Consider the following 12,505-nt stretch of genomic DNA (forward strand, 5'->3'; position numbering starts at 1 on the left):
CTCTTGTTCTGGTCTGTCTGTCTGTCTGTCCTGGTCTCTTTCTGTCTGTCTGTCCTCTGCTCTCTTTCTGTCCTCTTTCTTCTTTCTGTCCTCTTTCTTCTTTCTGTCCTCTTTCTTCTTTCTTTCCTCTTTCTTCTTTCTATCCTCTTTCCTCTTTCTGTTCTCTTTCTTCTTTCCTCTTTCTATCGTCTCGCTCTCTGTTCTGTTTCTTCTCTGTTCTCTGTCCTCTTTCCTTGTTCTATCCTCTTTCCTCTTTCTGTTCTCTTTCTTCTTTCCTCTTTCTATCGTCTCACTCTCTGTTCTGTTTCCTCTCTGTTCTCTGTCCTCTTTCCTCTTTCTGTCCTCTCACTCTCTTTCCTCTTTCTGTCCTCTTTCCTCTTTCTGTCCTCTTTCTTCTTTCTTTCCTCTTTCTGTCCTCTTTCATCTTTCTGTCCTCCTCGCTCTCTGTTCTCTTTCCTCTTTCTGTCCTCTTTCTGTTCTCTTTCTTCTTTCCTCTTTCTATCGTCTCGCTCTCTGTTCTCTTTCATCTCTGTCCTCTGTCCTCTTTCCTCTTTCTTCTTTCTTCTTTCTTTCCTCTTTCTGTCCTCTTTCCTCTTTCTGTCCTCTCGCTCTCTGTTCTCTTTCCTCTTTCTCTCCTCTTTTTGTTCTCTTTCTTCTTTCCTCTTTCTATCGTCTCGCTCTCTGTTCTCTTTCATCTCTGTCCTCTTTCCTCTTTCTGTCCTCTTTCTTCTTTCTTTCCTCTTTCTATCGTCTCGCTCTCTGTTCTCTTTCATCTCTGTCCTCTTTCCTGTTTCTGTCCTCTTTCTTCTTTCTTTCCTCTTTCCTCTTTCTGTCCTCTTTCCTCTTTCTGTCCTCTCGCTCTCTGTTCTCTTTCCTCTTTCTGTCCTCTTTCTGTCCTCTTTCTTCTTTCTGTCCTCTCGCTCTCTTTCCTCTTTCTGTCCTCTCGCTCTCTGTTCTCTTTCCTCTTTCTGTCCTCTCGCTCTCTTTCTGTCCTGTCCTCTTTCTGTCCTCTGATCTCTTTCTTCTTTCCTCTTTCTGTCCTCTCACTCTCTTTCCTCTTTCTGTCCTGTTTCTTTCCTCTTTCTGTCCTCTTTCTTCTTTCCTCTTTCTGTCAGTAAGAGCTGTGTTTCAACTATTCTTCAGCTTCAGCTAAAGACCTCACAATGTTCTACATATTTTGTCATTTTTCAACTTTTATAGCCAACAATTCAGTTTAGCGTCAACTTTGAACTTTTTAACGATTTCCACTTTTTCAACTATTCTCACTACTTCAACTTCTTCTTACGGATTTAAGCTATTCAACCAGTTTAGCTTTAGCAATTCAACTATTCAGCATTCCCACGCATTTTCTGCAGGAAATGCATTTTCTAGTTTTATTATTCCCTCTTCCGTACGTTTTTTGGCTCTCTGTAACTTCTGCATACTTTCACCTATTTAAACCATTCAACTTTTCAAATGTTCAACTCTTTCAGCTGATGATGGGACTTCTTCAACTTTTTTTCTACTATTTATACTTTTTAAAATTTTAAGCTTTTTAACACATTTTTCTTTAACATTGAAGTGAGGCAGGCTTCAACTCCTTAAAATCTTCTTCCGCTCCCAAAGGTTTCAGCTCCTTCATACTTTCACCTACAGATGCCAAACAAACTTTAAAATGTTCACCAAATATTCAGCTATCTGGCTCTATCTTTTGAGTTTGATATCTTTTACAGTTTTTGTGAAAAAGCTGTTTAAGTTTAATGATCATTTAAGGATTTTTTATCGATTAAACAGAGTGTTGATGTCATCGCTCAGAGGGTGAAGCTTCAAAAAAATTATCTTTGTCCCTTCTCTATAAATTGCTCGTACACCCACAATTTTTACCTTTCATACACAATTTATACATCAAAACGTAGGTATTTTTGTCTAGTTTCAGAAAATCTGCTTAGTTTTGTGATTAAGCGATATGTCTTATACTTTGGGCTCAGCACGCTTCCAAATGATGAGAGTAACAAATTTTCCTCCATCCGCTGCAATGATAAAAGTCCTACATATTTTCCAGCGAAAAGCAGAACGAACCACTTTTTAAAATCGCTGATATGCCCACATTTTTACGTTTATCCATAAAAATTTCATACCGATACGTTCACAAAGGCCTTGAGGTGCTCAGGATGACATCATTTGACTGATAGCAGTCATAGTTTTGGCAGTCTGTGCCTTTGTTTGAGAGCTCGCTCTCAGTCTCTGTATAGCTGTAGCAGAGCACAGCTGACAGTTTCAGCAGGTGTACACGCTCGTCAACTTGATTACACTTCAAAGCATGTTTACAAACATCCACTGGCCATTGATTACCATGACAACACTTTCACAGACACACACCCAGATACTACAGGCAGTAATATGAACAGTAGTCTATACAGATACTACAGGCAGTAATATGAACAGTAGTCTATACAGATACTACAGGCAGTAATATGAACAGTAGTCTATACAGATACTACAGGCAGTAATATGAAAAGTAGTCTAGATCTGTTGCCTTCCACTTCTTTCTGTCTGTCTTCTCTGTTCTATTCTCTTGTTCTGGTCTGTCTTTCTGTTTTTCTGTCTCCTTATCTGTCTGTGTCTCCTTATCTGTCTGTGTCTCCCTCCCTCCCTCCTTCTCCTTCTCTGTTTTTGTTTTTGTCTCCCTCCTCCTCCCTCATTCTCCGTCTCTCGCTGTCTTCTGCCCTACTTCTGTCTTCCTCCCTCTGTCTCCCTTCCTCTCTCCCTCCATCTGTATCCCTCCCCCCCTCCTTCTTTCTCTTTTCTCTGTCTCCCTCCCTCCCTCTCTGTCTCTCTCCCTCCCTCCTTCTCAATCTCTCTCGCTCTCTCTCTCTATCACTCCTCTCTCTCCCTCCCTTCCTCTTTCACTCCCTCTCTCCCTCCCTCCTTCTGTCTCTCTCTCCCTCCCTCCAGGGTCATTTGTGATTTCATCCATGTATATAGCCCTTTTCTTTTCAGGCAATATATCCACCTCTCAGCTCTTTAGGGTCATGCTTGTTTGTTCTACGCAATGGATATGGCTGATAATAATACAAAGTCTTCAAACTTTCAGCCTTTTTAGTCAATTTTAGTCAAAGTTGCTCTCTTTCTCAATTTTTGTATCTTTCCTCTCTTTTTCCTCTCCTCTCTTTCCTCACTCTCTCCTCACTCTTCTCTCTTCTCTCCTCTCTTCTCTCCTGCATTCTTTCATTCTCTCCTTCTCTCTTTCCTCTCTTTCTTCTTGTTCAGCCCCATTTTTTTCACCTAATATATTTCACATCTCCTCATATCAGCTAGATTGATGCTTTTTCCTTCTATGCAGTGTATATTGGCGTTTTTCCATTACATGGTACCTGCTCGACTTGCCTCGACTCTACTCGCCTTGACTCAACTGTCAAGGCGACTGTGTTCCATTGCAGATTTTAGTACCGCCTCAGCGTGGCTGGTCGTCATAGCGACTGCCGTGGGCATGGCTTGGTAGCGTTGCCTTTCCCCTGACTCATTTCCTGGTTCTCCTTCTCCTTAAACAACATGAAATCAAGGAGAGGGTTAACTTCTCCTGCTCCAGATCTCCCACCGTGGTCAGAAACAACAGAAGAGACACTTTGGTTCTCTCACTATATGACTCTAGAGTCACTACTCACTCCGGAGCTAATCGCCGTCACTCTCTCACTGATCCCTCGCTCTATCACACTCCCCACACACACACACACACACACACACACACACACATACACACACGCCGGCTCGTCCCACACACCAGCGGAGAAGTATAACCATCAGCCACTTGTATGCTCCGGAGAAAGCTCTGCGTGGAGCCTCCACAGGACCAAGAACAACTTAGTTTCTAAAGAAGCAGGAGGCATCAAACAACCACCGCTGGCTAAACTATTTAAACATGCTGGGTTGGTTCAGGACACCCCCATCTGTCACTAGCAATGATGATGCAGTGATCAGTGATGATTCTTTCCGACCAATTTGTAGTCTGCAGGTTTTTACGTTACCTTTTAGTATCGCCTCAGCTCGCTTGGAACCTTGACTGAGGTGGTACTAAAAAAAGTACCTGTTAGCAGCTACCAGGGACTTTTTTTCGTAATGGAAACCCAAAAAAGGCGAATAGAGTCGAGGCGTGTCGAGCCGGTACCATGTAATTGAAAAGCGTATTAGTATTTCTTCTCTCAGCCTTTTCAGGCAATTCATTTCAACTTTCATCTTTGATAGTATTACAGCAGCTTCAAGCTTTTCTAACAATGTATTTTAACTCTTCCTTTAGGTAATGCAGTTTAGCTTCCATCTCTGAAAACTTTCCAGATGTTTCAGCAGTTCAGTGCAATGCGGTTGAGCTTTAAGATTTTTCACACAATTTGTTTCATATTTCTGCATATTTCTGCATCAACTTTTAACTTTTTAATGAAGTTCATACTTATTAAAACGATTTCCAGTTTTTCAACTACTCTCACTACTTCAACTTCTTCTTATGGATTTCAGCTATTCATCCAGTTTAGCTTTAGCAATTCAGCTGTTCAGCATTCCCACGCATTTTCTGCAGGAAATGCATTTTCTAGTTCTCTCTGAAATGTAGCGGAGTAGAAGTAGAAAGTGACATGAAAAGAAAAGACTAGTACCTCAAATTATAATCATAAACTATTAGTTATGATTAAGCAACATTTAAAAGTATTTCATAATGTATTGGTTCACTTATATGTTATTGTTTATTAATACACTGGTAGTAAATTAATAATATAGTAGTTTGAATTCATTCTCTAATATAGGACATTTTAGATTTTCATCCATTTGCTGATTGACCTATGTAAACAAGTAAGCATAAACAAGAGCCAAGAGATGGCAAGGCGAGTTTATTTGAATAACACATATTATACACAAAGGTAATTCAGAGTGCTTTATAACATGCATGAACCACATTAAACATTAAAGTACAGAATGAATAGAAACCACTGCTTACATTGTGTGTAAAGAGAAAGAGAATTACTTATTTTTTTCCTACCAGGTCCATTTTAATGGCATTGGAGAACATAAAAATATTGATGTAAGCATTCATCTAAATCTGAAAAAAACATAGTATATGTTGTATATACATAGTGTATACATATAGTGTATATGTATAGTAAAATGTTAACTTACATTATGGAATATCTCCTCTGGCTTTATTAAAATAATGCAAAAGGAACACTAGATGGCAGTGTGAGAGTATGATATGATGAGTGAACCATGGAATGAACTGGCCTTACTAACCTACGGTGTATATAGCTCTACTTTAACAAATACAATTAGCTTTATTATCATTCACTCAGATAATAAAAAAAGTAAATTGTGATTTTAGTTCTGTGGATGAAATAATTGTATCATATATTATTGTATAGGAGCTTCTAGAGGGTTCCTCTATAGTTGTGCTGCCTCAATCACTAACTATAACAACAATCCCCTAATTGCTTTTCCCAAAAAGTCAAATGCTCCAACTAACATCTTGCCAGCTGCTACCAGATGATACAATGGATTAAACCCCTCAGCTTCCTCTCTGGCCTCACTTTCATGTCTGTTCTGCAACTTTTCTTTTTCCTCTCTCAGTTCTTTTTCATGCTGTTCCTTCATTTTATTCATCAGGTTTGCATACTCCCTTTCTTTCTCCTCTCTGTCTCTCTTTCTCTCTGCTTCTCTCTCCTCCTTCTCCCTCTTTCTCTCCTCATTCATTTCCTGCTTCTCCCTCTTCCTCTCCTCCTCTTTCTCTTTCCTCTCCCTCTCTCTCTCAGCCAGAAGTTGTTCATTCATTTTCTTCATCTGTTTTTCATATTTTTCCTGAAGTTTTCTCTCTAATTCCTCTTTTTCTTTGCGTATTTGCTCTTCTTTCTCTTTCAGGATGCGTTGTTTCTCCTCTTCGACTGCCCTCTCGGCCTCTTGGAACATCTCGTTTGTGTAGTGGCTTCCTCCGTTCTTCTGGTTTAGATTTCTGATCTTCTGGAGCAGCTCAGTGACCTGAGAGCGATCCTTCAGCTTATTATTGAAGACATGGTACTGGCCATTACATCTGGTCACGAGTTCTTGCAGGTCTGAGGATTCCATCAAGAAGTCTTCAATAGTTGTGTCTTCAAGAAGGTCGCCATAAGTAAAGAGAACCATGCTGTATCTGTCTGCAGCCTGTCCAAAGATTTCTTGAATCCTTTCCACTGTCTGCTTTTCCTCTTTGGTGTATCTGCCCAGCCGGATGACCACCAGGAACACATGGGGTCCAGGAGCAGCATAAGAGATGCACTGGCATATATCTTTAGTTGTTCTATCCATGCCAAACCTGGTGTCAAACAGGCCTGGGGTGTCGATAACAGCCACCTGTTGCCCATCCACCTCAGCTTTGCCCTTGGAACAGTCTACAGTCATAGACTTTGCACTGAACTTTGATTCAAAGCACTGTCGTCCCAGAATGTTGTTTCCAGTGGCACTCTTCCCAATTCCAGTCTTCCCCACCATCACTATCCTCATATCCTCATTATTTCTGCTCCAACCTGTGTAGAAGAATGCGTGACAGAAGAATCAGGTTGTACATGCATTGTAGTTAATCCTACAGGAAATCCTATTGTGGCTTTCTTTCCATGATCTAATATGGCTTCCATATATTGTTTAGTTAACTATTTACACGAAAAGGCACCAGGTATTTTAAAGTACCCCATGCATTAGTGTCTAAGTGACTAATAAGTGTACAAGAATCTTTGAAATTGGTCCAGTATTGAGCAAGAATGCTGTAACCAGCAGCCGCAAAGCAGGCTGTAATGTAATTATATACAGCAAATAGACATCGTCAATTTCTATCCACCATAACTTCTTTTCTTGCCACTGACAGGCTCAGATTATTATTCTGTCTGATAACATTATGGTAAGGATCCATACAGAGATAGACCTTTTTGTTAAAGAGTAAACTCCTTTTAAGTTTAACTACCCAGTAGGCTATGTCTATGGAAGCATTAGTCTATAGAAGCTACACAAAGACATTTTATAAATAAGATTTAGCAGTTATTACCGTTATAACATTATTGTTAATAGTGATCAAAACATCAAAAATATAACAAATTATTAAAATGGATACAGCATCATAACTTACCAAAATTGCTGTCCATGTTTAGGTTGTAATAGTTCCTGTCCCTGTTTAGGTTAAAGAGTACGGAGTAGATACTGCAGCTGAAGTAAAGACAGAGTTCAGAGTGTGTCTCTATATATGAGCCAAACCATACCCAGGAATACTTATAGACTTACTCAAAACTACAGACGCTGCTGTACAAAGCACGAAGCTCCCCCTTCCCTTCAGTATTTACAAGAAATGGCAGCAGTTCTCTTAAGGTCCTCGTGATTCTGCCACTCCTACCTGTCACACTGGCTGGTGGCCAAAAAAGTTAACTTCAGGCCCTGCTTATCAATCATAGTAAGTGCAACAAATATAATTAAGACAGAGTGGGTTTTTTTGGTAATATTTCTTTGACTGATTACATGAAAATTATTTCCCCCCCTTTTTATAGAACTGGAAAGGTCTGGTTCTTTGGTCACGAGGTGCTCAGTCATGGCACTGGTTTGAGTGTATCTTTTGGTCATTCAATTTTCATTTCATAAACAGGTATTAAAAAACTAAAAACGAATAGTTATTTGATTTTCATTTTAAAATTAAAAAAATTGAAAATTGAAATACAAGGTGTTTTTTTCCTTTTCATGGTCAAAAGAAGATGAGAGAAATTTTAAATGTGCTTTGATTTTCATTTTGTATTTCATATAAGGAAAAATAAATCACAAAAAAACCGAAATGAAAAAAGGCTGTTGTCATTTGGCAACAGCGCAAGTGTACCACTGTTGCTTTCAGCACAGGCTAAAATGACTTTGGATTCCTACTCTGATGTGATTTTAGACATGGCGGAAAAGAAGGCCTGTCATGTGCAGCAATCTCTGTACGCATATTACAGGTAAGTGGGGGTGCAAGAGGATTTTCTGCACGAAATGTGAGGAGATGTTTAGCTGAAAATGACTCAAACGTGATGTGACCATAGACTGTATGGACCCATCTGACACCACGCTGAAGTTAGCTTCCGCTTGGCAGCGTCTGATTCTGCAGCTGAGGGAAATTTGTACCCTTACTTCCTGAGCGACTGATCCTCTTTTTGCACCTCTTTACATAAATATACATAAATATGGCTATGAAATACATCCTGAAATGAATAAATGAGGCAATACATTAGTCATAGTTCAATAGCCTATGTGTTTTACTTTTATTTATTTCAGGGAACTTCATTTTATGTGTAACATTACACATTTATTTCCCTATTTGCACGTTATATTTAAATTAAGTTTGGTTATCTTACAGAGTCAAACTAAAAGCAACTTAGATGGCCTCCCTGGCATAGTGCATCAAACCATATGACTATCTGCCAAAAGGAAATAAAATCTTAATACACCCATGAATAAAACACGCCCACAAACAGACACACACAGACAGACACACACACACACACAGACAGACAGACACACAGACACACACACACACGTTTCTGCCCGTTTAAAGGAAGTTTTTATGTTAAGATTTTATGGGTATGAGCATGCTAGTGTTGTTAATGGAGAATCAGATCAGTTCAGTTTTAATCGTTCTTTTACTTTATTAACAGTATAGCATATTTATATTTGTCATTTATGTTACCCCCAATCATATTAATAAGCAGCAGTGGAAGAAGTATTCTGTAAATACTCTGTTACAAGTAAAAGTTCTGCATTGAATATGTTACTTAAGTAAAAGTATGTAAGTATTATCAGGAAAATGTATTTAAAGTATTAAAAGTAAAAGTACTCAGCAAAAACAACCTCACATTTTAGAAACTAGAAACGATCAAAACACTTTTTTGTTTTATCATCTTATCATTTTAGCTGTACTTGTAGGCATGTGTATATTGTTGGGTGGTTTAATTTATAATAAAACATATTATATAAACTACATGTGTTTCTTGTACAAAAATGTTCCCATGTTTTTGTGTTTGAGTGACTGACCTGTTTCTGGTTAAACATAAGGTCTCAAAGAGGTTTTGAAGGTCTATCTCTGTAGGGATCCTTTCCATAATGTTGTCAGACACTTAGAATATTAATCTGAGCCTGTCAGTGGCAAAACGAGCCCTTTAGTGAAGGTAAATACAAGCTGGATAATTGCCCTATTAACTTACATTGTAGCTTGTTTCTCCGCTGCTGACTGCAGCGATCTCGCTTACTACTGGACCAATGCCAAAGATTGTTGTTCCCGTCAGTCACTTAGACACAAACACATAGGAACATAGGGTCCAGGTTGGAAAAACAGTAGTTACTCTTTAATGTGTAAAGTAACTAAAGCTGTCAGATGAATGTCGTGGAGTAAAAAGTACAATATTTCTCTCTGAAATGCGGAGTAGAAGTAGAAAGTGGCATGAAAAGAAAAGATTAGTACCTCAAATTATAATTACAAACTATTAGTTATGATTTAACAACTTTTTTAATTATTTCACAATGTATTGGTTCACTTATATGTTACTGTTTATTAATATATCGGTAGTAAGTTAATAATATAGTAATTTGAATTATTTCTCTAATATAGGATATTTTAGATTTTCATAATTTGCTCATTGACCTATGTAAACAAGTAAGCATAAACAAGAGCCAAGAGATGGCAAAGCAAGTTTATTTGAATAGCACATATTATACACAAAGGTAATTCAGAGTGCTTTATAACATGCATGAACCACATTAAACATTAAAGTACAGAATGAATAGAAACCACTGCTTACATTTTGGGTAAAGAGAAAGAGAGAGAGTTATTTTCGGCCACTATTTTCGGGGCCCGGGCCGTGCCCTTGATCAAGCATTTGTGTTTTTTTTTAATCATTACTTTATTAGCCTAATTGGGTGGGGAGAAAGCTATGCCATAATGAGAAATGTTATCTATATAGGCTATATTTAAGCCAAAGTAACAAATGTGTCCAAAAAGTTACACAAGTTGGAGTAAAATGTAACGCGTCATGCCCGGAGTCTCCTCCTCTCGCACGCATCACACCACTGCGGTCACGTCATCTGTGCTTCGGAAAAGCGCGGTCACGCCATCTACGCTTAAAAATACATTGCGCGTCTACACGAGGGCTAGATTTATCAAGCCGTTTGCGCCTGTTTCCAGGTGTTAACCCCTTGACGCCTGAATTTATTCACAATTATATAAACAAAATATTATGTGTGTTTCTGGCTCCAAGCTGATGCTAAATTAAGTTGAGATTGTTAATTTGTCTATAGCATATGGAATAGATATAAATTTAGGTATGATGCAAATTAGCGACAACAGGCATTATGGTAAAATTCTTTACAAAATGGTAAAATTAATAAAACACATAGTAGATTTCATTCATGTCACAAAGTTGTTAGAACTTCTAAACTGTAATTGACAAATACATGGATCTTGACAACGGCAAGAAAGAAAACACTCTCCTACTCCCTAACATTGACAGTAGTTTCTTTAGAGTTAGGGGTTAGGTTTAATTTTGCTTCCGTGAACTGGATGTATCTCCCACTCCGACCGGTCCTACGAGAAACCAGTGCATGCAAAAGGTTCCGAGGTATGTATCGCATGTAAACAAACCGGCATTGGGGGGAATACACACGATAGCTCGCCTGCAGTCGGAATGGAAAGGGTTTGATGCAAATTAGCGACAGTCGGAGTTAAGAGGCTAATTGGTCGCAAAGACGGACGTAACCGATGCGGCATATTTACAAACAGGGCGCACTTGGGTAGAATCGCAGATTGTCTGCCACATGAGCGAGAAGAGACAAGTTGCGCTTTCAATATGCGTTCGTGGGAGGGTCGTGGGGAAAGTGGGAGTTCCACCCAAAAAGGTGGGAGGATAAGCGCAAAGTGCACCTAATTATATATTCCGTGGTATTTATAAAGACTGTCAGTAAGAGCGCGCCTCTATTCTGCGGGGGAAATTCTCCGCCTCTTAAAAGCAGGTCTAAACCAGCCACAATCGAGTTTCCTCATAGACCTTTATGCCGCTGGTGAAATGGCAACAGTAATTTGAGCAAGACAAAGACATAGGCGAGGCTGAAAATATTTTTAACACAAGAATCACACTTTGTCAGTGAACACAACATCATTTAGCGTTACAGATCAAGCAGCCATGCAATATTAGAGTTACTGGAAGAAATCAAAGATGAAATTGAACTCAGCGTTCACATCCCATTCCAGCAGTTGTTAAACTCCTCGCTACATTACAAATATTGGCATCAGGATCATTTCAAACAGTCGTAGCATCAGCTGTGGGAATATCGCAGTCATATCATAGCACCAGTACCGCTTTGCTACAGCGCAATTTACGGTATAGTGGGCGGAGAAAGATGCTGATTGCCTGATGGGTGTCAGGGTTGATAAATACTACGCAAAATGTGGAAGCATAGCGTGCGCTATTACCGAACTCGCATAAACAAACGCAGCGCAAAACTGCGCTAGTGTTAGTAAATCAGGCCCAAGGTCTCTGCAACTCATTCCTCCACTTTTTCACTGACAAAATCAAGAACATTTACTAATCTCTATCCCCTGTATTGGAACTCCCAGGATCTACTCCAGCACCCATTATGGACCCTCATCTCCCCATCTCTCCTGACCTCACGACCCCTTCTCCTCACTGCCTCCTCTCCCAGTTTGACTCAGTCACTCCTGAAATCTCCAAACTCATCAGCTCCTCCAAACCCACCACCTGCTCCCTTGACCCCCTCCCTACTCCGCTCCTGAAGTCCTGCCTCCCCGTACTATGCCCCTACCTCACTAACCTCTTCAACTCCTCACTGTCCCTTGGAACTGTCCCCTCTGCCTTCAAAACTGCCGCTGTCACCCCAATCCTTAAAAAACCTGGTCTGGATCCCTCCTCCCTCAACAACTACCGCCCAATATCCAACCTCCCCTTTCTGTCTAAAACCCTGGAACGTATAGTCGCCTCACAACTACAAACCCATCTTCATGCCAATAACCAATTCGAACCCCTCCAATCTGGTTTTCGCCCCCTCCACAGCACAGAAACCACTCTCCTCAAAGTCCTCAACGACCTCCTCACCTCTGCTGACACCAGTTCCCTCAACATCCTCATCCTCCTCAACCTGAGTGCAGCCTTCAATACCGTGAGCCATAACATCCTGCCCACCAGACTAAAAGACCTCGGTATCAAAGGTACTGCACTCAGCTGGCTCCTCTCCTACCTATCCAACAGATCCCACTTCATCTCTCTCCACAACCACACCTCTGCCACAGGTGCAGTCACTCATGGTGTTCCCCAAGGCTCCGTACTCGGCCCCCTCCTCTTCATCATCTACATCCTCCCTCTTGGTCAGATACTCCGCCACTTCAACCTGGACTTCCACTGTTACGCCGATGACACCCAGATCTACCTCAGCACCAAATCCCCCCACAATCCTCCCCTCTCCCACATCAACTCCTGTCTGTCAGCTATTAAAACCTGGATGC

General features: G+C 40.2%; 1 protein-coding gene across 1 annotated transcript; it reads right to left on the bottom strand.

The window, feature by feature from the left end:
- Positions 1-4,841: 4,841 nt before the first annotated feature.
- On the bottom strand, positions 4,842-7,295 carry LOC120573106 (GTPase IMAP family member 9-like). Its single transcript, XM_039822607.1, has 2 exons — positions 7,109-7,295; positions 4,842-6,515 (listed from the first exon to the last, which is right to left on the bottom strand). The coding sequence occupies exons 1-2, from the start codon at positions 7,122-7,124 to the stop codon at positions 5,428-5,430; spliced, it is 1,104 nt and encodes a 367-aa protein (XP_039678541.1). The 5' UTR covers positions 7,125-7,295; the 3' UTR covers positions 4,842-5,427.
- Positions 7,296-12,505: the final 5,210 nt, after the last annotated feature.

The sequence above is a fragment of the Perca fluviatilis genome, chromosome 1 (genome assembly GCF_010015445.1).
Source record: "Perca fluviatilis chromosome 1, GENO_Pfluv_1.0, whole genome shotgun sequence".
In the NCBI taxonomy this organism is placed as follows: domain Eukaryota; kingdom Metazoa; phylum Chordata; class Actinopteri; order Perciformes; family Percidae; genus Perca; species Perca fluviatilis.